We start from the raw sequence: 25,460 nt of genomic DNA on the forward strand, positions 1-25,460 counted from the left end.
TTTCACTTCACCCTCATCATGTTCATTTTGATGTCTGTATTGTCAGTCGTCCAGCTCACATGTTTGTAAGTGCTGTATGTGTCAGGGCATTGTTGTTGAATGTACAGCAGAAAGGATTTACATGATACTGTACATGAAATATTAATGGTCAAATAAAGTAAAATACATAGATTCATAATATACATTTAAAAGGAGATAAGTCTCAACTCTTTAAACCCCCTGTTGTAAAATGAAAAAACTTAAAGTTCTCATAAAAAAAAATCTATAAGCGTTCTTTTCCAATTCGAGTTTTTTTTCAACTAATTTTGAAAGAAAATTATATAGACTTTTTGTGCAGCAGACACCTGTACTGAGTTTATTCAATCACACTTGTGTGAGATGGTCCAGTAAAAAGGCAGATGCCTCCTGTGTGGATTTACTGTCCGAGTCCCTGAATGAAAGAAAAAGCTTTTACTTCTCAGTAAGAGTCGCTTTCTTCAAATCCCACTAGTTCAAATTGGATATGATATTTTATCCAGATTTTTGTAAAGATTTCACTGTGGAGTCTTAGAGATGAGAAAGGTGCATTTTGCAAACATGTTTTCAACATTAAACAGACTGAATTTCTCCTCTGAGTGGAGGACTGCGGGCTACAGGTGGAAATCAGACTCCTGAAACACAGGGGATGTGTGAGGTAATAAACACATAAACAAAAGTTGTAAAATACAAGGTGGTAGAATATAAGGTATGAATGAAAAGATGAAAACCCGCCTCCTTTTCTCTCCTCTCTCTCTCAAATCTGCGATTATTATTATTATTGTGCTCATAGTATAGAAATAGGTGTGTGTCTCTCTATGATTCATGATTGAACCCTTAGTTAAAATTTAAGCTTCTACATCAATGTGATAGGATCCATTTACAATGACCGGTACCAATGGCAGCCGCCAGGAGCCGATCTAGTTTTACCTAAGGCGTGTCAAGTCATCCCTCTTCAAATGTTCAGACTGATGACTATTGAAATGCAAGTATTATATCTTTAAAGCTGAAAAACATATCTTCCTTTGACGGTTGTAACATCTTAATGAGAACATGAATGATTCCTCTTTGCTAAATGTGCCCACCTTATTGTATATATTTGATCCACCGTGAGTGTTTTATGTTTGTGTGGTGTCTGAGATGCTAAAAAATCTTACAAATGTGTATTTATAGAGGGTACGAAATACAATAAAACAATGAAAAGAATAGACGGGGGACATGTACCATGTGTGGAGGGTATATTTGCCCAAACAGGCAAGAATATAATTTTGATATTGAATTAAATGTATCGTGATTCCTCACGATATCACTATGACAAATGACTGGTTAGTCTTAATAAGCTGTATTTAATTTTGTAATTAATGTTATTCTTAGCATATTGTCATAATACTTAATTATAATTATATTAAAAAAAATAATCTATAACAGCTTTTGTTCGAGTCTATAGACCTACAGGACGCAGTGATATCTCGGAAAATGCATTTTTAATGATGCATTTTATTTTCTGACTTCACTGTGACACACACACACACACACACACACACAAACACACACACACACAGGGGTAATGTTGCCAGATGTAATATTATTACCATCTGTGTATAATGTAGGATCAGTAATAATATTGGGAGTTGTAATTATTGATCGTGTTTTCCAAGGCTTGTTGTGATGATATACGTGAAATATCATGAGAGCTAGATGAGAACTAGATGAGAGCTATCTGTAATGCTGGGGTCAGACCACATTCTCTTTGTCTATTGTGTCAGTTTATGTGACTATAGAGTCATAAATTCTTGCCGTCATGGCACGACACACGACAGCAAGAAGAACCGTATGTTATTTTTTGACCAATCGCCGTTTGCCCCCTTTGCTGTCGTCTGCGTGACGTCACAAGGAAGCACTCACAAAAGACTTCCAGGTACAATAATGTCAACTAACACTTTATCTGAAATCTGTGAGTATGATGCAGGCTTTCTCGTGTTTGGGAAAGCTAAGAAGACCTAATTTCTCCGTTTCACCTTGAAACAACGACAACTTAATTCCTCTTTCGCATTGCCATGTCTTAATTTGAACATACATACATACATACATGTCATTTGGCTGACGCTTTTGTCCAAAGCAACTTACAATTAGTACACTCATCATTTATGACGGGCCATTTAGGGGATCAGTATCTTGCCAAGGACTCTTCGGCATGCAGATGGGGAAGAGCGCTTTTGTTTGAGTCTATAGACCTATAGGACGCAGTGATATCTCGGAAAATGCATTTTTAATGATGCATGTTATTTTCTGACTTTCTGACAATTTTTTGAACATGGCTTCCTCTCTTCTGGTCAAAACCAAAGAGGAGACAGACCCGCAATTGAAGATTAAAGAAAAATTGTACTCTCTTTTGTATAGTATTTTGTGAGGCATTGGGGCTACACTCGGGCTGACATCATGTAATCTGACCCCAGCGTTAGCAACTCTGTCTTGATTCCATCTACACTCTTCTTCTACACACTTAATGCTATTTAAAAATCATTATACTATTTTCAATATTTATACTTTATACAAATACACCACAGCAAATTTCTTATATGTATGAACCTGCTTGGCAATAAAACCTGATTCTGATTAAAGCATAATGTGCTGTTCAAGTAGACATTCCATATAGCTAAATTAGAATATTGTGAATTTCTTTAGTAAATTCTAATTTATAACAGAAGACTATAACTGTACTCTTACCAATGCTACTCAAGAGTAATATTTCACATGGATCATCAAGCTGGTAAGGATAATTTAACCATGTTGGTGCAAATACAGAATTCTAGTTAGAAAGAACTAACAGTATTCAATAAGAACAAAAATAATCTGCCAAATATCATTACAGATTTATTCTAGATGTTTTGGTGGTACAAATTCACAATAAACCTGGTTGTTCCAGTCAGCCTTAGCCATTTTTTTATTCAGGGTGAAAAACAGAAGTTAAGTCATAAACACCGTTAAGATGCTGAAGCAGAGAGCTCATTTTCTCTCTGACAGGAGATGAAAAAGAGGATCCCGAAAAAGTGTTATATGTGGCTGCTTTTGATGATGTCAAAATGCACAAGATGACGTATGTGTGACAGCAGATGAGACATTAGAAGAAGGAAAGTTACAGGACCCACTTCTCCTTCTGTGCAAATCTTAGAACTGCTGTTTTCTTTTCATGTGCAATGATTGTTGCCTTGTAAGGATTCTCTGCCATGATACTACAAGTATCCTCCTGTCTACATAACAGCATATCCAGCAACCAAAAGACAGCGTGGCTGACTGATCAAAGAAGAAGACTGACTCACATATCTGCTGCCTTTACAAACAATCTCTGTACTTGAATGTAATTTTTCTGAGACTTGTCTGTGTGTGCAGGGAGAGTGGTGGTGAGATTTATAGAAAGATTTTATGATTGGGGCATGGGGAAGAAAACAAAATGAGGGAAGACGAAGATAGGAGAGGAAGACAACTGCCGTTTTCATTGACGGCGGCTGTATGAGGTGGAGGAGGATTTTGATGTCATTGTGCCTCCCCCTCCCATGCTCATGCTGCTGCCGCCTCCATAGCCACCGCCGCCGCTCATTCCAAAGCTGCTGCCGCCGCCGCCGCTTATTCCATAGCCACCGCCGCCGCTCATTCCATAGCCGCTGCCGCCGCCGCTGCCACCTCCAAAGCCACCGCCACCACCGCCGCCGCCACCTGGTGATGAGAATGAGATTACTTAAGTACACATATCAAGTCAATTGATAACTAATCGCCTACCCATCCCCAGTTGTTAGATTTACCATGAATAGGCCTACCATAGAACTTGTGTAGAAATGATCTGAGTTGTAAAGACTTAGGTCAATACTAACCATAGCTGCTTGATGAGGTCTGCATATGGATGGTTGCAACTGCAGGACCGGCGGCAATTCTGCAGAGAGAACATCAATGAGCAATCTGAGCTGTTGCCGTTGCTGCTCTCACAATGAGATTCCATGCACTCTCACAGCTAATTTCGAAGATGAAATGTTTTGTGAGCTCAAAGTGGCATTTACCTGATCTCCTCTCCTTCCAGTAGCTTCCTGTAGGTCGCAATCTCAATATCTAGAGCCAGCTTGACATTCATGAGCTCCTGGTATTCACGGACCTGGCGGGCCATGTCCTGTTTGGCTCTCTGCAGGGCTTCTTCTAGGTCCTTGATACGGAGCTTGGCGTCCTTGACAGCAAGCTCACCTCGCTCCTCAGCCTCAGCGATCTGGGCCTCCAGGTTGGCACGCTGAGAAGTTGGAAAGTTGGCAGACGCTTCAGGTTTGATATTTCTAAATGTTCATCTGGTTTTTAACAAAGTTCTGGACGCCTGCATCATTTTGAATATTTTGTGCATAGATGATAAGTCTATAAGTCAACTGAGCTCAAGCTAGACCATGTGTAACTGTGAGCTTACCTGTCCCTTGACTGACTCAATCTCATTCTGGAGGCGTGAAATCATACGGTTGAGCTCAGCAATCTCACTCTTCGTGTTGCGGAGGTCTTCTCCGGCCGAGCCGGCATTGGTCTGCATCTCCTGGAACTGAAGGAACACGATGAAAAATAGCTATTATTACAGGCTCCACAGACATTTTTGCAGGTAAGTGTGTTTCATATTGGAGTTGTTGGTATGATTGCTGTCTCTATCTTCCTACCTTCTGCTGATACCAGCTTTCTGCATCAGCACGGTTGCGGGCAGCGATGTCCTCATACTGTGCCCTGACTTCAGCCACAATAGCATCCATGTCAAGGCTTCGGCTGTTGTCCATCTCCACAATGACTGAAGTGTCCTTGATCTGTCCCTGGAGTTCATTTAGTTCCTGAAGAAGAGAAAACAGTAATTTATTCAAATTATATTGAAACAATGAGTAGAGGGGACGACCGAAATCTGTTACTCTTGTTTGTGTTTTTATTATTTATCTGTCTCCACTGGTTGCATTCATGAAACAACAGACCTAACAGGACTGAGGTGTGGTTTATTTAGCTTACCGCCTCGTAGACACTTCTGAGGAAGTTGATCTCATCCTGAAGGGCATCAACCTTGGCCTCGAGCTCAACTTTGTTCATGTAGGCACCATCTACATCCTGTAAGTGGAGAAGAAGGAAGTGTTCTGCATTGGTGATGGCTTGGAGGAAAAGCAATGATCCACTCTTGAATCTGGAATGTCTGGCTTAATGATTGCAGGATTTCTCTCACCTTCTTGAGGAGCACAAACTCATTTTCCACACCAGCACGCTTGTTGATTTCATCTTCATATCTGATGCAAACAAATGGAGGAAGAATGAGCTAACGGAAAATGTATGTAGACATCAAGTCTTGCAGGTCTGTTCAAAGACAACACACACTTGGATTCCTTCCCTGGTGTAAACTCACTTGTTCTTGAAGTCCTCTACCAATCCCTGCATGTTTCTCAGCTCTCCGTCCAGCTTGACCTTCTCGTTACCGAGTCCATCCAGCTGTCTGCGCAGGTTGGCGATGTAGGCCTCGAACATGGCGTCGATGTTGGAGCGGGAGGTGGTCTGCTCCTGCAGCAGGCTCCACTTGGTCTCCAGCATTTTGTTCTGCTGCTCCAGGAATCGCACCTGAAAAGTAAAAAAATTTCAGAAGTTAAGATCCACCAACAGCTTGATAAAGAAATGGCTTTGAATATGACAATTTTATCATAACTGCAAATACCAAAAAATCGAATAGGAAAGGCAAATAGCCATGGGCACCTGCTATGTAGCATGAGTGCAGGGGGACAGGAGGAGGCAGCATCAGTGCATGAAACCGTAGCATCCTCCTTTTAGCTAACCACTGTTTTTAGACACAGCTGTTGTCTCTACTTCCATTCTTCTTCTCTCATTTCCCTCTCTTGTCCGTGTTCCACTCATAAAAGTTTCTGTAAATCCCAACCCCCTCTTCGTGCAGATGCAGACGGCCGCAGGATGGATTATATTAGCTTTCCCTTTTATTCATGATTTGGCTTACTTCTCTCCAGGAGAACAGAGACGTTTGTCATCCTTCTTTAACTTTACTCACATGATCCATCGAGCAACACCTATGTGTGACTTTACCACTCTAAAGGCTCTTGTAATAACCAATGTCTTTCAGGCCAGAGACTTTTGGTTCTGTCGTCACTGGAGAACTGAAAGAATCTGCTTCTTATGTCTTCCTTGCATTAACATAGAGAAGATGTATGCAGGCTGCATTGCTCTGTCATCAGAGTTACAGTTGTGTGTGTGTGTGTGTGTGTGTGTGTGTGTGTGTGTGTGTGTGTGTGTGTGTGTGTGTGTGTGTGTGTGTGTGTGTGTGTGTGATCGTGTGTGCATGTAAATGGCCAGATGAGGTGCGCCTTGCCACACCTCAGCCTTGCCCCAACCCTTAAAGCTCTGGCATTACCACACCCTCGCCTCCGGGAAGAATACTTTCTCTGAGTGAACTCGCCTGCCTCATCCCTCAGCAAACTAATTATTCTCGCCTGAACTCACAATCATGTAATCGCATTTCCTAAAAATATTTAATTGAAATGTTAATACAAACTTTGATATTTTCTCCCCCATTGTGACCACTACTACGACCTGTAATGATCTTAATATTTAGTTGTGAATCATTTCATACAGATGGAAGACCAGATCCCTTGTGTGAGGACAGATGAGGTGTGGTAGATACACACACACAACACGCATTTTCTTGTGTAGGGTGTGGTTAACTTGTTCTTCATTTGTAACAGAGAGAAAATGTCCCTCATCTTATTAACAAGACTTTCAATTACCAGAGGGGTGAGATTACGATTATTTTCATGTATGATAAATAATGCATGCAATGAAAATATCGTTTGAATTGTAAGCATTTTGCGATGCATTGCAAATATTTGAAGTCCACTTCCTGCATCACTGTTGAAAGCTTGTCAAGCCTTGCTGCCATGGAAATGGGGTTGAGAACCCGATCCCTTTCTCCCCTCAAACTGAGAGGGACCAGTCACTTGATACTCTAACTCTAATGTGTCCTGACTCTCCCTCCACACAGCGGCAGCTAGCAAGTGATGGATTATGGTCAAAAATAAATTAAAGGAACAGTGGTCTGCTTTCAATTTCAGTAGATAAGTGAGACAATGCACAGTATAGCTGACAAAATCGAATTCAAGATAATAATATTATGATTAGGAGGTTTGGTTTTCAGAGCTAGCTCTAACTAGGACCACAGTGTGGCTATTATCCACGTTGGGATCAGTTGCTGTGTAATATTTAATGAGCCCAGGTGGCTGTTAAGGGACAGCATGTTGCAGCTATTCAAACTTGCACAAACCAATTAACTCTGTGTGTAGTGCATCCATCGCTTACTAATATTTCATTTCCCCCAGTTCAATCATATCAACATCTATTGTTCAACAAGAGTTAAAAACACTCTGAAAACAACATTTAAGATTTTGAAATGGTGTGGGACATTAAGACATAAGCTGTTTTAGTGACCAAAGGGACACTTACCTTGTCAATGAAGCTGGCGAAGCGGTTGTTTAGACCCTTGATCTGATTTTTCTCTTCGGTACGGACAGACGAGATGTTGGGGTCAATCTCAAGGTTCAGGGGAGCCAGCAGGCTCTGGTTGCATTGGACATTTGCGATCGTGGGGACTATACACCCACCACCACCGCCGCCAAAGCCACCATAGGCACCTCCAGAAGAGAAAAGACCACCACCAAATCCACCACCACCACCTCCACCTCCACCACCACCACCAAATCCACCACCACCACCTCCAGCTCCATAACCACCACCAAAACTACCACCACCAACAAAACTACCACCACCACCGCCTCCATAGCCGCCACCTCCCATGCCTGACTTCATCATCATTGAGCTGGAAGAAAAGCTTTTCCGGGCCCCTGACCCCCCGCCATAAGATTGTGAGGAAAAAGTTCTTCCTCCTCCTCCTACTCCTCCTCCACTAGAACGGACGGTACCGTAGCTGGTCCTACTGGTTTTCGTGGTGAACGGCATGGCTGAGCAGACAGAAAGAGAGCGAGATTTGGCAGAGCAGTGGAGTGCACTAAGAGGTGAGTCAAGTCCCTCTAAGTATCTTCTCTCAGTGTGCCATGGATATTTATCTGCCTCTTACTGTGGAGGAGGTCCCAGTAAGCTCCACCTCCTCCTCATCCCTCCACCAATTAACTGCATCCTGGAAGGTGCACTTGCACGTAGATTTGGCATGGAGCAGCTGAGCCTGTTGGACAAGTAAGAGTTCCACCCCTGTAAAGTGAGCCGGGCTCGACACACCCAAAAGGTAGGAGAGGAATGGCATCACCCAGGGTAAGAGGGGAGGGAAGACATTTTGAGATTAAAAAAAATAACTCTTTACTTCATTATCTGGGGGCTCTTCTTGATAGCAGTGTGTGGCTGGAGGAGTTAGGGAGTTGGGTGTGGTAATATAGTCACCTTTCGATTGCCTTTTATCGTTTTGCAAAATGTATGCAATATAAATACATTTACAGTTGAAATTGGTAACATTTCACAAGATTTGCAGAACACATTCTGGCCAGTTTCTGCTGGATATGTTTAATGTAGATACATGTCAAAAAGACAACAGGATTTGCATGATGCTTCTAAATAAATAACTACATCACGATAAAATTTGGAAAAATGTTGCCTCATATGAATTCCAACTGAGTTTATTTTAAAAGTGCTGTCTCTGGGATCCTTCTGGATAAACATTTGTTTTTTTGCTTGCCACTGACACTTGTCATTTCTAAGACATTATATTAGGTGAGATTCAATTATTCTTTATGATTATTTTTAACTCCTTTGAATTATTCTCATTAAAATATATAAATGAATGAATGAAATTTGTGAAAAAGTCAAAAATCACAATGTATAAAAAGTGGTAAAATATTTCCATTTGTCCAGAAACAAAATGGGGCCTTTATTTGCCACCGGGGGTCACTCGTTGTGGTATTGCTTTTGTTAGTGGGTGGGGTTTTGCCTTTTAATTTCTAATACAGTTGCACCTTCAACAAAAGCAGTTTATGATTTAGAAGTAACATTACAGTAGTAGATGAGCTGATAACTTTCAAGAGAAAACTGGTTTCGCAGGAGGGTTTGAAGTGACAAGGAAAAAGGGTAAGGAAAATAAAATATTAGTAGATAAAGTTCTACACTCAGATTCTTAAATTCCAGAGTTAATTGTATAATTCCACCAGCCTGTTGTTTATTTGTTCAGGCCTGCAACTTGTGGGCTTCAGGTAAATTTTAAGCAAAAGTTTAAAACCTTGGATTTCTGTTCCTTTACTATCAGGTTGCAGTCAAGTGCACATCAGGAGTTAAAGCAGATTTCCTGTTCTACGCAGTAGCGCAGTATTTTCACCAGAGGAGGTGCATGAGTAAAAGCAAAAGTCAGAGTGAGAAAGCAATACCTCACTTCCTGGCTCTGCACCTGGCTGCTCCACCTCTCACTTCAAGGGATAGTTCATACAAAAATGGAAATTCACTTGGGGGGGGTTAGAGCAGAATCCAATACAATGCAATAAAAAAAACGAAGGGTTTTGTTTTTTCTTCTGTTTTATTACATCTGAAGATAGGTCACTAATCAGCTACACTGTTTACCCCTGAAACTCCAAAAGTGTTTTGTGGACTGAAACCTGAAACACTTCACTTCTCAAACATTTAATGGAAGGTTTTGGAGCTTGATCATTCTTAGGACTATAAGTCATATATAAATTGATTATTTTTACTATTCAGCTTTCTCTTGTGAACCCAGTGCAATACCATGGAAGCCCATTTCCACCACTGTGATGAAGAACACACAAATCCTATATCTCATAATTAGGACTTAGTATCTTATAATAATGACGTACTAAGTCACAAATAATTATTGTAGCTTCCAAACAACCAGGGGCGACTCCTAGCGACGTAGGCGGTTGCCTAGCGCACAAAATGCAGAGAGGGCGCCACAAGAGGCTAATTTATCAAGATGTGATACATGCAATGTTGACCAATTCAGTAATGTCAAACCATCATCCACTAACTTCGGGGACACACCGGAGGCTGAATCGTGTGATGTGCCATGAAAATGTAAGTGATATATGATATAAATGATTATATATACAACCCATACTGCATTTCCCCGCTGTTCTCCTGGAGATTGAATTGACTTATTCCACACCTGTTCAATTGTGTCTAAACAGACAGACACACCAAGCACACAATCTCTTGTGGGGGTTTGGCGTCTATAGGCTTGTGTAGGTCAGTCACCTATGAAGACCATCTTGCAGTTTTGCTTGTGTATGTTGGACGATCTGGGGGGGGGCACTGATCTGACATCTCGCCCAGGGCTCCAACATTGCTAGGGCCGGCACCAAACCATCCAATGTGTAGAGTTTTAGACATTTAGACGCACGTTTAAGCTTTGGCTTTGATGACTTCTCTGACATGAAGTCTTCACAGTGTGAGTGCTGTGCATTCAGAGGCTTCCTTAACCAGCCTGTTCAGGTATCGATCAGCTGAAAAAGATCCTCCGCCTGACAGGAACACCAGACTCCTCCCTGGTTCAGAAGATGCAGAGTAAAGACGTGAGTTCTGTTGTGTCCACATGCCTCATGAATCCCAACATTTAAGCCAACTGATGAATGCAGCACATTTCCAAATATGAGTGGAAAATAACAAACCAATATTTTGATATTTCATGCTCTTTTCTTTGTTAGAAAATGTAACCATTATTACCTATTTTACAGGCGCAGTCATATGTGCAAGGTCTCCCTCCACAAAAGAAGAAAAACTTCAAGGATGTGTTTCCGTCCATGGAGGAAAATGGTGCACTGAACCACTTCTTCTTATTGACGTGAAATGAAATACATTGTACTTAAATTGGAAAGAAAAGCTTATTTTGAACCCAAATTTCTTCATCATGACTTTGCTGTAGCATCGTCACCTATATCAATTCAGTCAGACAAGTCACCTGTGAGTTTGAGTTTAATGTCCCAGGTTCTGACTTCATCACTCCCCCAGAAGCAATCACATTAATATAACAGGGAATGATGAGCAGATCTCTTTAACCAGTCTGTTGGAGCCTACGGGTTGGTGAAGGGACTGAATTTAACAGGAAGTAATACTGACACAGGGCAGCAATAGCTCTGACAAGCAAAGGGAGAGATGGGAAATCTTTGCAGCTTCAATAGACCGCCATCTGGGAGGGTGTGTATGATAGAGGAATGTATAAAGTGAGGTATGTCACATAATTAGAGCTGCGCAGCTCGAGTTGACGAGCTTGTAAGGATCAGTTCATTGCTCACTGCTGTGTATTTGTAACAAATAAGAGATGAGGAGATGCAATTAATCCGGGAGGGGAGAAATTTTAATTCAAAATTCAACTTCATCCTTTGTGACCAAATAGTGGTTGATCAGTTGTGTGATGATTGAAATGTTCTGTTTTGGGTCCTGCTGCTTCTAGCTGTCGACCTGCTGGAGGGGATGCTGCTGCTGGATCCAGAGACGAGGCTGACAGAGAAGCAGGGTCTACCCCACCCCTTCCTGGCTGAATACCATGACCCAGAGAGTGAGACGGACTCTGAGCCTTATGACGACTCCTTCGAGAGCCTGGAGCTGGCTGTTGGCGAATGGAAGAGTGAGTACGGCTGTGCACAAGACGCTGGAGTTGACAGGCGCTGTGGCCTCCTGAGTTTTGCCTGAAATCTTATTCTCATCTGAAGAGTTTACGATATTAAAAAAAGAATGCTATACTAATACTAGGGGTGAAAATAAGTCTATGCTTTCATTTTTCATCCAATCAGGTCTTATCCACATGGAGATCATGACCTTCGACCCTGACAACCCCAGTAAAACAGCTATGTAGGATGCTGTGATGAGTAGTGTTTGGTTTAATATCCACACGTGAGGTAAAGGTCAACGATTCAGTGAAACAAACACAAAAAAAAGAATATTAAATATATCCTGTCCTGTTTTGTGCATCTGACATGTATGTGCAGTTGATAAAGTTGATGGTAGCAATACTAGCTTGATGAATTAATGGATCTGTTTGACCAAAAGCATGTAAACTTTGACATAAAATTATTTTTATGAGGTGTTTTGCATTAATTTCACTTCACCCTCATCATGTTCATTTTGATGTCTGTATTGTCAGTCGTCCAGCTCACATGTTTGTAAGTGCTGTATGTGTCAGGGCATTGTTGTTGAATGTACAGCAGAAAGGATTTACATGATACTGTACATGAAATATTAATGGTCAAATAAAGTAAAATACATAGATTCATAATATACATTTAAAAGGAGATAAGTCTCAACTCTTTAAACCCCCTGTTGTAAAATGAAAAAACTTAAAGTTCTCATAAAAAAAAATCTATAAGCGTTCTTTTCCAATTCGAGTTTTTTTTCAACTAATTTTGAAAGAAAATTATATAGACTTTTTGTGCAGCAGACACCTGTACTGAGTTTATTCAATCACACTTGTGTGAGATGGTCCAGTAAAAAGGCAGATGCCTCCTGTGTGGATTTACTGTCCGAGTCCCTGAATGAAAGAAAAAGCTTTTACTTCTCAGTAAGAGTCGCTTTCTTCAAATCCCACTAGTTCAAATTGGATATGATATTTTATCCAGATTTTTGTAAAGATTTCACTGTGGAGTCTTAGAGATGAGAAAGGTGCATTTTGCAAACATGTTTTCAACATTAAAACAGACTGAATTTCTCCTCTGAGTGGAGGACTGCGGGCTACAGGTGGAAATCAGACTCCTGAAACACAGGGGATGTGTGAGGTAATAAACACATAAACAAAAGTTGTAAAATACAAGGTGGTAGAATATAAGGTATGAATGAAAAGATGAAAACCCGCCTCCTTTTCTCTCCTCTCTCTCTCAAATCTGCGATTATTATTATTATTGTGCTCATAGTATAGAAATAGGTGTGTGTCTCTCTATGATTCATGATTGAACCCTTAGTTAAAATTTAAGCTTCTACATCAATGTGATAGGATCCATTTACAATGACCGGTACCAATGGCAGCCGCCAGGAGCCGATCTAGTTTTACCTAAGGCGTGTCAAGTCATCCCTCTTCAAATGTTCAGACTGATGACTATTGAAATGCAAGTATTATATCTTTAAAGCTGAAAAACATATCTTCCTTTGACGGTTGTAACATCTTAATGAGAACATGAATGATTCCTCTTTGCTAAATGTGCCCACCTTATTGTATATATTTGATCCACCGTGAGTGTTTTATGTTTGTGTGGTGTCTGAGATGCTAAAAAATCTTACAAATGTGTATTTATAGAGGGTACGAAATACAATAAAACAATGAAAAGAATAGACGGGGGACATGTACCATGTGTGGAGGGTATATTTGCCCAAACAGGCAAGAATATAATTTTGATATTGAATTAAATGTATCGTGATTCCTCACGATATCACTATGACAAATGACTGGTAAGTCTTAATAAGCTGTATTTAATTTTGTAATTAATGTTATTCTTAGCATATTGTCATAATACTTAATTATAATTATATTAAAAAAAATAATCTATAACAGCTTTTGTTCGAGTCTATAGACCTACAGGACGCAGTGATATCTCGGAAAATGCATTTTTAATGATGCATTTTATTTTCTGACTTCACTGTGACACACACACACACACACACACACACAAACACACACACACACAGGGGTAATGTTGCCAGATGTAATATTATTACCATCTGTGTACAATGTAGGATCAGTAATAATATTGGGAGTTGTAATTATTGATCGTGTTTTCCAAGGCTTGCTGTGATGATATACGTGAAATATCATGAGAGCTAGATGAGAACTAGATGAGAGCTATCTGTAATGCTGGGGTCAGACCACATTCTCTTTGTCTATTGTGTCAGTTTATGTGACTATAGAGTCATAAATTCTTGCCGTCATGGCACGACACACGACAGCAAGAAGAACCGTATGTTATTTTTTGACCAATCGCCGTTTGCCACCTTTGCTGTCGTCTGCGTGACGTCACAAGGAAGCACTAACGAAAGACTTCCAGGTACAATAATGTCAACTAACACTTTATCTGAAATCTGTGAGTATGATGCAGGCTTTCTCGTGTTTGGGAAAGCTTAAAGACCTAATTTCTCCGTTTCACCTTGAAACACCGACAACTTAATTCCTCTTTCGCATTGCCATGTCTTAATTTGAACATACATACATACATACATGTCATTTGGCTGACGCTTTTGTCCAAAGCAACTTACAATTAGTACACTCATCATTTATGACGGGCCATTTAGGGGATCAGTATCTTGCCAAGGACTCTTCGGCATGCAGATGGGGAAGAGCGCTTTTGTTTGAGTCTATAGACCTATAGGACGCAGTGATATCTCGGAAAATGCATTTTTAATGATGCATGTTATTTTCTGACTTTCTGACAATTTTTTGAACATGGCTTCCTCTCTTCTGGTCAAAACCAAAGAGGAGACAGACCCGCAATTGAAGATTAAAGAAAAATTGTACTCTCTTTTGTATAGTATTTTGTGAGGCATTGGGGCTACACTCGGGCTGACATCATGTAATCTGACCCCAGCGTTAGCAACTCTGTCTTGATTCCATCTACACTCTTCTTCTACACACTTAATGCTATTTAAAAATCATTATACTATTTTCAATATTTATACTTTATACAAATACACCACAGCAAATTTCTTATATGTATGAACCTGCTTGGCAATAAAACCTGATTCTGATTAAAGCATAATGTGCTGTTCAAGTAGACATTCCATATAGCTAAATTAGAATATTGTGAATTTCTTTAGTAAATTCTAATTTATAACAGAAGACTATAACTGTACTCTTACCAATGCTACTCAAGAGTAATATTTCACATGGATCATCAAGCTGGTAAGGATAATTTAACCATGTTGGTGCAAATACAGAATTCTAGTTAGAAAGAACTAACAGTATTCAATAAGAACAAAAATAATCTGCCAAATATCAATACAGATTTATTCTAGATGTTTTGGTGGTACAAATTTACAATAAACCTGGTTGTTCCAGTCAGCCTTAGCCATTTTTTTATTCAGGGTGAAAAACAGAAGTTAAGTCATAAACACCGTTAAGATGCTGAAGCAGAGAGCTCATTTTCTCTCTGACAGGAGATGAAAAAGAGGATCCCGAAAAAGTGTTATATGTGGCTGCTTTTGATGATGTCAAAATGCACAAGATGACGTATGTGTGACAGCAGATGAGACATTAGAAGAAGGAAAGTTACAGGACCCACTTCTCCTTCTGTGCAAATCTTAGAACTGCTGTTTTCTTTTCATGTGCAATGATTGTTGCCTTGTAAGGATTCTCTGCCATGATACTACAAGTATCCTCCTGTCTACATAACAGCATATCCAGCAACCAAAAGACAGCGTGGCTGACTGATCAAAGAAGAAGACTGACTCACATATCTGCTGCCTTTACAAACAATCTCTGTACTTGAATGTAATTTTTCTGAGACTTGTCTGTGTGTGCAGGGAGAGTGGTGGTGAGATTTATAGAAAGATTTTATGATTGGGGCATGGGGAAGAAAACAAAATGAGGGAAGACGAAGATAGGAGAGGAAGACAACTGCCGTTTTCATTGACGGCGGCTGTATGAGGTGGAGGAGGATTTTGATGTCATTGTGCCTCCTCCTCCCATGCTCATGCTGCTGCCGCCTCCATAGCCACCGCCGCCGCTCATTCCAAAGCTGCTGCTGCCGCCACTGCTCATTCCAAAGCTGCTGCCGCCGCCGCCGCTTATTCCATAGCCACCGCCGCCGCTCATTCCATAGCCGCTGCCGCCGCCGCTGCCACCTCCAAAGCCACCGCCACCACCGCCGCCGCCACCTGGTGATGAGAATGAGATTACTTAAGTACACATATCAAGTCAATTGATAACTAATCGCCTACCCATCCCCAGTTGTTAGATTTACCATGAATAGGCCTACCATAGAACTTGTGTAGAAATGATCTGAGTTGTAAAGACTTAGGTCAATACTAACCATAGCTGCTTGATGAGGTCTGCATATGGATGGTTGCAACTGCAGGACCGGCGGCAATTCTGCAGAGAGAACATCAATGAGCAATCTGAGCTGTTGCCGTTGCTGCTCTCACAATGAGATTCCATGCACTCTCACAGCTAATTTCGAAGATGAAATGTTTTGTGAGCTCAAAGTGGCATTTACCTGATCTCCTCTCCTTCCAGTAGCTTCCTGTAGGTCGCAATCTCAATATCTAGAGCCAGCTTGACATTCATGAGCTCCTGGTATTCACGGACCTGGCGGGCCATGTCCTGTTTGGCTCTCTGCAGGGCTTCTTCTAGGTCCTTGATACGGAGCTTGGCGTCCTTGACAGCAAGCTCACCTCGCTCCTCAGCCTCAGCGATCTGGGCCTCCAGGTTGGCACGCTGAGAAGTTGGAAAGTTGGCAGACGCTTCAGGTTTGATATTTCTAAATGTTCATCTGGTTTTTAACAAAGTTCTGGACGCCTGCATCATTTTGAATATTTTGTGCATAGATGATAAGTCTATAAGTCAACTGAGCTCAAGCTAGACCATGTGTAACTGTGAGCTTACCTGTCCCTTGACTGACTCAATCTCATTCTGGAGGCGTGAAATCATACGGTTGAGCTCAGCAATCTCACTCTTCGTGTTGCGGAGGTCTTCTCCGGCCGAGCCGGCATTGGTCTGCATCTCCTGGAACTGAAGGAACACGATGAAAAATAACTATTATTACAGGCTCCACAGACATTTTTGCAGGTAAGTGTGTTTCATATTGGAGTTGTTGGTATGATTGCTGTCTCTATCTTCCTACCTTCTGCTGATACCAGCTTTCTGCATCAGCACGGTTGCGGGCAGCGATGTCCTCATACTGTGCCCTGACTTCAGCCACAATAGCATCCATGTCAAGGATTCGGCTGTTGTCCATCTCCACAATGACTGAAGTGTCCTTGATCTGTCCCTGGAGTTCATTTAGTTCCTGAAGAAGAGACAACAGTAATTTATTCAAATTATATTGAAAGTATGAGTAGAGGGGACGACCGAAATCTGTTACTCTTGTTTGTGTTTTTATTGTTTATCTGTCTCCACTGGTTGCATTCATGAAACAACAGACCTAACAGGACTGAGGTGTGGTTTATTTAGCTTACCGCCTCGTAGACACTTCTGAGGAAGTTGATCTCATCCTGAAGGGCATCAACCTTGGCCTCGAGCTCAACTTTGTTCATGTAGGCACCATCTACATCCTGTAAGTGGAGAAGAAGGAAGTGTTCTGCATTGGTGATGGCTTGGAGGAAAAGCAATGATCCACTCTTGAATCTGGAATGTCTGGCTTAATGATTGCAGGATTTCTCTCACCTTCTTGAGGAGCACAAACTCATTTTCCACACCAGCACGCTTGTTGATTTCATCTTCATATCTGATGCAAACAAATGGAGGAAGAATGAGCTAACGGAAAATGTATGTAGACATCAAGTCTTGCAGGTCTGTTCAAAGACAACACACACTTGGATTCCTTCCCTGGTGTAAACTCACTTGTTCTTGAAGTCCTCTACCAATCCCTGCATGTTTCTCAGCTCTCCGTCCAGCTTGACCTTCTCGTTACCGAGTCCATCCAGCTGTCTGCGCAGGTTGGCGATGTAGGCCTCGAACATGGCGTCGATGTTGGAGCGGGAGGTGGTCTGCTCCTGCAGCAGGCTCCACTTGGTCTCCAGCATTTTGTTCTGCTGCTCCAGGAATCGCACCTGAAAAGTAAAAAAATTTCAGAAGTTAAGATCCACCAACAGCTTGATAAAGAAATGGCTTTGAATATGACAATTTTATCATAACTGCAAATACCAAAAAATCGAATAGGAAAGGCAAATAGCCATGGGCACCTGCTATGTAGCATGAGTGCAGGGGGACAGGAGGAGGCAGCATCAGTGCATGAAACCGTAGCATCCTCCTTTTAGCTAACCACTGTTTTTAGACACAGCTGTTGTCTCTACTTCCATTCTTCTTCTCTCATTTCCCTCTCTTGTCCGTGTTCCACTCATAAAAGTTTCTGTAAATCCCAACCCCCTCTTCGTGCAGATGCAGACGGCCGCAGGATGGATTATATTAGCTTTCCCTTTTATTCATGATTTGGCTTACTTCTCTCCAGGAGAACAGAGACGTTTGTCATCCTTCTTTAACTTTACTCACATGATCCATCGAGCAACACCTATGTGTGACTTTACCACTCTAAAGGCTCTTGTAATAACCAATGTCTTTCAGGCCAGAGACTTTTGGTTCTGTCGTCACTGGAGAACTGAAAGAATCTGCTTCTTATGTCTTCCTTGCATTAACATAGAGAAGATGTATGCAGGCTGCATTGCTCTGTCATCAGAGTTACAGTTGTGTGTGTGTGTGTGTGTGTGTGTGTGTGTGTGTGTGTGTGTGTGTGTGTGTGTGTGTGTGTGTGTGTGTGTGTGTGTGATCGTGTGTGCATGTAAATGGCCAGATGAGGTGCGCCTTGCCACACCTCAGCCTTGCCCCAACCCTTAAAGCTCTGGCATTACCACACCCTCGCCTCCGGGAAGAATACTTTCTCTGAGTGAACTCGCCTGCCTCATCCCTCAGCAAACTAATTATTCTCGCCTGAACTCACAATCATGTAATCGCATTTCCTAAAAATATTTAATTGAAATGTTAATACAAACTTTGATATTTTCTCCCCCATTGTGACCACTACTACGACCTGTAATGATCTTAATATTTAGTTGTGAATCATTTCATACAGATGGAAGACCAGATCCCTTGTGTGAGGACAGATGAGGTGTGGTAGATACACACACACAACACGCATTTTCTTGTGTAGGGTGTGGTTAACTTGTTCTTCATTTGTAACAGAGAGAAAATGTCCCTCATCTTATTAACAAGACTTTCAATTACCAGAGGGGTGAGATTACGATTATTTTCATGTATGATAAATAATGCATGCAATGAAAATATCGTTTGAATTGTAAGCATTTTGCGATGCATTGCAAATATTTGAAGTCCACTTCCTGCATCACTGTTGAAAGCTTGTCAAGCCTTGCTGCCATGGAAATGGGGTTGAGAACCCGATCCCTTTCTCCCCTCAAACTGAGAGGGACCAGTCACTTGATACTCTAACTCTAATGTGTCCTGACTCTCCCTCCACACAGCGGCAGCTAGCAAGTGATGGATTATGGTCAAAAATAAATTAAAGGAACAGTGGTCTGCTTTCAATTTCAGTAGATAAGTGAGACAATGCACAGTATAGCTGACAAAATCGAATTCAAGATAATAATATTATGATTAGGAGGTTTGGTTTTCAGAGCTAGCTCTAACTAGGACCACAGTGTGGCTATTATCCACGTTGGGATCAGTTGCTGTGTAATATTTAATGAGCCCAGGTGGCTGTTAAGGGACAGCATGTTGCAGCTATTCAAACTTGCACAAACCAATTAACTCTGTGTGTAGTGCATCCATCGCTTACTAATATTTCATTTCCCCCAGTTCAATCATATCAACATCTATTGTTCAACAAGAGTTAAAAACACTCTGAAAACAACATTTAAGATTTTGAAATGGTGTGGGACATTAAGACATAAGCTGTTTTAGTGACCAAAGGGACACTTACCTTGTCAATGAAGCTGGCGAAGCGGTTGTTTAGACCCTTGATCTGATTTTTCTCTTCGGTACGGACAGACGAGATGTTGGGGTCAATCTCAAGGTTCAGGGGAGCCAGCAGGCTCTGGTTGCATTGGACATTTGCGATCGTGGGGACTATACACCCACCACCACCGCCGCCAAAGCCACCATAGGCACCTCCAGAAGAGAAAAGACCACCACCAAATCCACCACCACCACCTCCACCTCCACCACCACCACCAAATCCACCACCACCACCTCCAGCTCCATAACCACCACCAAAACTACCACCACCAACAAAACTACCACCACCACCGCCTCCATAGCCGCCACCTCCCATGCCTGACTTCATCATCATTGAGCTGGAAGAAAAGCTTTTCCGGGCCCCTGACCCCCCGCCATAAGATTGTGAGGAAAAAGTTCTTCCTCCTCCTCCTACTCCTCCTCCACTAGAACGGACGGTACCGTAGCTGGTCCTACTGGTTTTCGTGGTGAACGGCATGGCTGAGCAGACAGAAAGAGAGCGAGATTTGGCAGAGCAGTGGAGTGCACTAAGAGGTGAGTCAAGTCCCTCTAAGTATCTTCTCTCAGTGTGCCATGGATATTTATCTGCCTCTTACTGTGGAGGAGGTCCCAGTAAGCTCCACCTCCTCCTCATCCCTCCACCAATTAACTGCATCCTGGAAGGTGCACTTGCACGTAGATTTGGCATGGAGCAGCTGAGCCTGTTGGACAAGTAAGAGTTCCACCCCTGTAAAGTGAGCCGGGCTCGACACACCCAAAAGGTAGGAGAGGAATGGCATCACCCAGGGTAAGAGGGGAGGGAAGACATTTTGAGATTAAAAAAAATAACTCTTTACTTCATTATCTGGGGGCTCTTCTTGATAGCAGTGTGTGGCTGGAGGAGTTAGGGAGTTGGGTGTGGTAATATAGTCACCTTTCGATTGCCTTTTATCGTTTTGCAAAATGTATGCAATATAAATACATTTACAGTTGAAATTGGTAACATTTCACAAGATTTGCAGAACACATTCTGGCCAGTTTCTGCTGGATATGTTTAATGTAGATACATGTCAAAAAGACAACAGGATTTGCATGATGCTTCTAAATAAATAACTACATCACGATAAAATTTGGAAAAATGTTGCCTCATATGAATTCCAACTGAGTTTATTTTAAAAGTGCTGTCTCTGGGATCCTTCTGGATAAACATTTGTTTTTTTGCTTGCCACTGACACTTGTCATTTCTAAGACATTATATTAGGTGAGATTCAATTATTCTTTATGATTATTTTTAACTCCTTTGAATTATTCTCATTAAAATATATAAATGAATGAATGAAATTTGTGAAAAAGTCAAAAATCACAATGTATAAAAAGTGGTAAAATATTTCCATTTGTCCAGAAACAAAATGGGGCCTTTATTTGCCACCGGGGGTCACTCGTTGTGGTATTGCTTTTGTTAGTGGGTGGGGTTTTGCCTTTTAATTTCTAATACAGTTGCACCTTCAACAAAAGCAGTTTATGATTTAGAAGTAACATTACAGTAGTAGATGAGCTGATAACTTTCAAGAGAAAACTGGTTTCGCAGGAGGGTTTGAAGTGACAAGGAAAAAGGGTAAGGAAAATAAAATATTAGTAGATAAAGTTCTACACTCAGATTCTTAAATTCCAGAGTTAATTGTATAATTCCACCAGCCTGTTGTTTATTTGTTCAGGCCTGCAACTTGTGGGCTTCAGGTAAATTTTAAGCAAAAGTTTAAAACCTTGGATTTCTGTTCCTTTACTATCAGGTTGCAGTCAAGTGCACATCAGGAGTTAAAGCAGATTTCCTGTTCTACGCAGTAGCGCAGTATTTTCACCAGAGGAGGTGCATGAGTAAAAGCAAAAGTCAGAGTGAGAAAGCAATACCTCACTTCCTGGCTCTGCACCTGGCTGCTCCACCTCTCACTTCAAGGGATAGTTCATACAAAAATGGAAATTCACTTGGGGGGGGTTAGAGCAGAATCCAATACAATGCAATAAAAAAAACGAAGGGTTTTGTTTTTTCTTCTGTTTTATTACATCTGAAGATAGGTCACTAATCAGCTACACTGTTTACCCCTGAAACTCCAAAAGTGTTTTGTGGACTGAAACCTGAAACACTTCACTTCTCAAACATTTAATGGAAGGTTTTGGAGCTTGATCATTCTTAGGACTATAAGTCATATATAAATTGATTATTTTTACTATTCAGCTTTCTCTTGTGAACCCAGTGCAATACCATGGAAGCCCATTTCCACCACTGTGATGAAGAACACACAAATCCTATATCTCATAATTAGGACTTAGTATCTTATAATAATGACGTACTAAGTCACAAATAATTATTGTAGCTTCCAAACAACCAGGGGCGACTCCTAGCGACGTAGGCGGTTGCCTAGCGCACAAAATGCAGAGAGGGCGCCACAAGAGGCTAATTTATCAAGATGTGATACATGCAATGTTGACCAATTCAGTAATGTCAAACCATCATCCACTAACTTCGGGGACACACCGGAGGCTGAATCGTGTGATGTGCCATGAAAATGTAAGTGATATATGATATAAATGATTATATATACAACCCATACTGCATTTCCCCGCTGTTCTCCTGGAGATTGAATTGACTTATTCCACACCTGTTCAATTGTGTCTAAACAGACAGACACACCAAGCACACAATCTCTTGTGGGGGTTTGGCGTCTATAGGCTTGTGTAGGTCAGTCACCTATGAAGACCATCTTGCAGTTTTGCTTGTGTATGTTGGACGATCTGGGGGGGGGCACTGATCTGACATCTCGCCCAGGGCTCCAACATTGCTAGGGCCGGCACCAAACCATCCAATGTGTAGAGTTTTAGACATTTAGACGCACGTTTAAGCTTTGGCTTTGATGACTTCTCTGACATGAAGTCTTCACAGTGTGAGTGCTGTGCATTCAGAGGCTTCCTTAACCAGCCTGTTCAGGTATCGATCAGCTGAAAAAGATCCTTCGCCTGACAGGAACACCAGACTCCTCCCTGGTTCAGAAGATGCAGAGTAAAGACGTGAGTTCTGTTGTGTCCACATGCCTCATGAATCCCAACATTTAAGCCAACTGATGAATGCAGCACATTTCCAAATATGAGTGGAAAATAACAAACCAATATTTTGATATTTCATGCTCTTTTCTTTGTTAGAAAATGTAACCATTATTACCTATTTTACAGGCGCAGTCATATGTGCAAGGTCTCCCTCCACAAAAGAAGAAAAACTTCAAGGATGTGTTTCCGTCCATGGAGGAAAATGGTGCACTGAACCACTTCTTCTTATTGACGTGAAATGAAATACATTGTACTTAAATTGGAAAGAAAAGCTTATTTTGAACCCAAATTTCTTCATCATGACTTTGCTGTAGCATCGTCACCTATATCAATTCAGTCAGACAAGTCACCTGTGAGTTTGAGTTTAATGTCCCAGGTTCTGACTTCATCACTCCCCCAGAAGCAATCACATTAATATAACAGGGAATGATGAGCAGATCTCTTTAACCAGTCTGTTGGAGCCTACGGGTTGGTGAAGGGACTGAATTTAACAGGAAGTAATACTGACACAGGGCAGCAATAGCTCTGACAAGCAAAGGGAGAGATGGGAAATCTTTGCAGCTTCAATAGACCGCCATCTGGGAGGGTGTGTATGATAGAGGAATGTATAAAGTGAGGTATGTCACATAATTAGAGCTGCGCAGCTCGAGTTGACGAGCTTGTAAGGATCAGTTCATTGCTCACTGCTGTGTATTTGTAACAAATAAGAGATGAGGAGATGCAATTAATCCGGGAGGGGAGAAATTTTAATTCAAAATTCAACTTCATCCTTTGTGACCAAATAGTGGTTGATCAGTTGTGTGATGATTGAAATGTTCTGTTTTGGGTCCTGCTGCTTCTAGCTGTCGACCTGCTGGAGGGGATGCTGCTGCTGGATCCAGAGACGAGGCTGACAGAGAAGCAGGGTCTACCCCACCCCTTCCTGGCTGAATACCATGACCCAGAGAGTGAGACGGACTCTGAGCCTTATGACGACTCCTTCGAGAGCCTGGAGCTGGCTGTTGGCGAATGGAAGAGTGAGTACGGCTGTGCACAAGACGCTGGAGTTGACAGGCGCTGTGGCCTCCTGAGTTTTGCCTGAAATCTTATTCTCATCTGAAGAGTTTACGATATTAAAAAAAGAATGCTATACTAATACTAGGGGTGAAAATAAGTCTATGCTTTCATTTTTCATCCAATCAGGTCTTATCCACATGGAGATCATGACCTTCGACCCTGACAACCCCAGTAAAACAGCTATGTAGGATGCTGTGATGAGTAGTGTTTGGTTTAATATCCACACGTGAGGTAAAGGTCAACGATTCAGTGAAACAAACACAAAAAAAAGAATATTAAATATATCCTGTCCTGTTTTGTGCATCTGACATGTATGTGCAGTTGATAAAGTTGATGGTAGCAATACTAGCTTGATGAATTAATGGATCTGTTTGACCAAAAGCATGTAAACTTTGACATAAAATTATTTTTATGAGGTGTTTTGCATTAATTTCACTTCACCCTCATCATGTTCATTTTGATGTCTGTATTGTCAGTCGTCCAGCTCACATGTTTGTAAGTGCTGTATGTGTCAGGGCATTGTTGTTGAATGTACAGCAGAAAGGATTTACATGATACTGTACATGAAATATTAATGGTCAAATAAAGTAAAATACATAGATTCATAATATACATTTAAAAGGAGATAAGTCTCAACTCTTTAAACCCCCTGTTGTAAAATGAAAAAACTTAAAGTTCTCATAAAAAAAAATCTATAAGCGTTCTTTTCCAATTCGAGTTTTTTTTCAACTAATTTTGAAAGAAAATTATATAGACTTTTTGTGCAGCAGACACCTGTACTGAGTTTATTCAATCACACTTGTGTGAGATGGTCCAGTAAAAAGGCAGATGCCTCCTGTGTGGATTTACTGTCCGAGTCCCTGAATGAAAGAAAAAGCTTTTACTTCTCAGTAAGAGTCGCTTTCTTCAAATCCCACTAGTTCAAATTGGATATGATATTTTATCCAGATTTTTGTAAAGATTTCACTGTGGAGTCTTAGAGATGAGAAAGGTGCATTTTGCAAACATGTTTTCAACATTAAAACAGACTGAATTTCTCCTCTGAGTGGAGGACTGCGGGCTACAGGTGGAAATCAGACTCCTGAAACACAGGGGATGTGTGAGGTAATAAACACATAAACAAAAGTTGTAAAATACAAGGTGGTAGAATATAAGGTATGAATGAAAAGATGAAAACCCGCCTCCTTTTCTCTCCTCTCTCTCTCAAATCTGCGATTATTATTATTATTGTGCTCATAGTATAGAAATAGGTGTGTGTCTCTCTATGATTCATGATTGAACCCTTAGTTAAAATTTAAGCTTCTACATCAATGTGATAGGATCCATTTACAATGACCGGTACCAATGGCAGCCGCCAGGAGCCGATCTAGTTTTACCTAAGGCGTGTCAAGTCATCCCTCTTCAAATGTTCAGACTGATGACTATTGAAATGCAAGTATTATATCTTTAAAGCTGAAAAACATATCTTCCTTTGACGGTTGTAACATCTTAATGAGAACATGAATGATTCCTCTTTGCTAAATGTGCCCACCTTATTGTATATATTTGATCCACCGTGAGTGTTTTATGTTTGTGTGGTGTCTGAGATGCTAAAAAATCTTACAAATGTGTATTTATAGAGGGTACGAAATACAATAAAACAATGAAAAGAATA

General features: G+C 41.1%; 2 protein-coding genes and 2 long non-coding RNA genes across 4 annotated transcripts; 2 read left to right on the forward strand and 2 right to left on the reverse strand.

The window, feature by feature from the left end:
• Positions 1 to 2,940: 2,940 nt before the first annotated feature.
• Positions 2,941 to 8,019, reverse strand: LOC133005077 (intermediate filament protein ON3-like). Its single transcript, XM_061074663.1, has 9 exons — positions 7,507 to 8,019; positions 5,414 to 5,622; positions 5,237 to 5,297; positions 5,029 to 5,124; positions 4,695 to 4,859; positions 4,457 to 4,582; positions 4,068 to 4,288; positions 3,885 to 3,943; positions 2,941 to 3,729 (listed from the first exon to the last, which is right to left on the reverse strand). Exons 1-9 carry the CDS (start codon positions 8,017 to 8,019, stop codon positions 3,509 to 3,511), a joined length of 1,671 nt encoding a protein of 556 aa, XP_060930646.1. The 3' UTR covers positions 2,941 to 3,508.
• A 3,451-nt stretch (positions 8,020 to 11,470) lies between these two features.
• LOC133004843 (uncharacterized) lies at positions 11,471 to 12,277 on the forward strand. Its single transcript, XR_009678345.1, has 2 exons — positions 11,471 to 11,635; positions 11,802 to 12,277. It is a non-coding gene; the product is annotated as an uncharacterized LOC133004843 (long non-coding RNA).
• Positions 12,278 to 15,055: 2,778 nt separating this feature from the next.
• On the reverse strand, positions 15,056 to 20,150 carry LOC133005078 (intermediate filament protein ON3-like). The gene is made up of 9 exons (XM_061074664.1): positions 19,638 to 20,150; positions 17,549 to 17,757; positions 17,372 to 17,432; positions 17,164 to 17,259; positions 16,830 to 16,994; positions 16,592 to 16,717; positions 16,203 to 16,423; positions 16,020 to 16,078; positions 15,056 to 15,864 (listed from the first exon to the last, which is right to left on the reverse strand). Exons 1-9 carry the CDS (start codon positions 20,148 to 20,150, stop codon positions 15,614 to 15,616), a joined length of 1,701 nt encoding a protein of 566 aa, XP_060930647.1. The 3' UTR covers positions 15,056 to 15,613.
• Positions 20,151 to 23,601: 3,451 nt separating this feature from the next.
• LOC133004844 (uncharacterized) lies at positions 23,602 to 24,408 on the forward strand. The gene is made up of 2 exons (XR_009678346.1): positions 23,602 to 23,766; positions 23,933 to 24,408. It is a non-coding gene; the product is annotated as an uncharacterized LOC133004844 (long non-coding RNA).
• Positions 24,409 to 25,460: the final 1,052 nt, after the last annotated feature.

This window comes from Limanda limanda, chromosome 7, assembly GCF_963576545.1.
Source record: "Limanda limanda chromosome 7, fLimLim1.1, whole genome shotgun sequence".
NCBI lineage: Eukaryota > Metazoa > Chordata > Actinopteri > Pleuronectiformes > Pleuronectidae > Limanda > Limanda limanda.

What these genes read in the sequence shown, in the direction of transcription:
- LOC133005077 (XM_061074663.1), bottom strand. Translation starts at nt 8,019, where the DNA reads ATGCCGTTCACCACGAAAACCAGTAGGACCAGCTACGGTACCGTCCGT. An exon ending in GTAGAGGACTTCAAGAACAA is followed by an intron (nt 5,298 to 5,413) that starts GTGAGTTTACAC and finishes TGTTTGCATCAG; the next exon opens with ATATGAAGATGAAATCAACA. An exon ending in CTGGAAGGAGAGGAGATCAG is followed by an intron (nt 3,944 to 4,067) that starts GTAAATGCCACT and finishes TTCTCTCTGCAG; the next exon opens with AATTGCCGCCGGTCCTGCAG.
- LOC133005078 (XM_061074664.1), bottom strand. Translation starts at nt 20,150, where the DNA reads ATGCCGTTCACCACGAAAACCAGTAGGACCAGCTACGGTACCGTCCGT. An exon ending in TCGCCAGCTTCATTGACAAG is followed by an intron (nt 17,758 to 19,637) that starts GTAAGTGTCCCT and finishes TTTACTTTTCAG; the next exon opens with GTGCGATTCCTGGAGCAGCA. An exon ending in GTAGAGGACTTCAAGAACAA is followed by an intron (nt 17,433 to 17,548) that starts GTGAGTTTACAC and finishes TGTTTGCATCAG; the next exon opens with ATATGAAGATGAAATCAACA.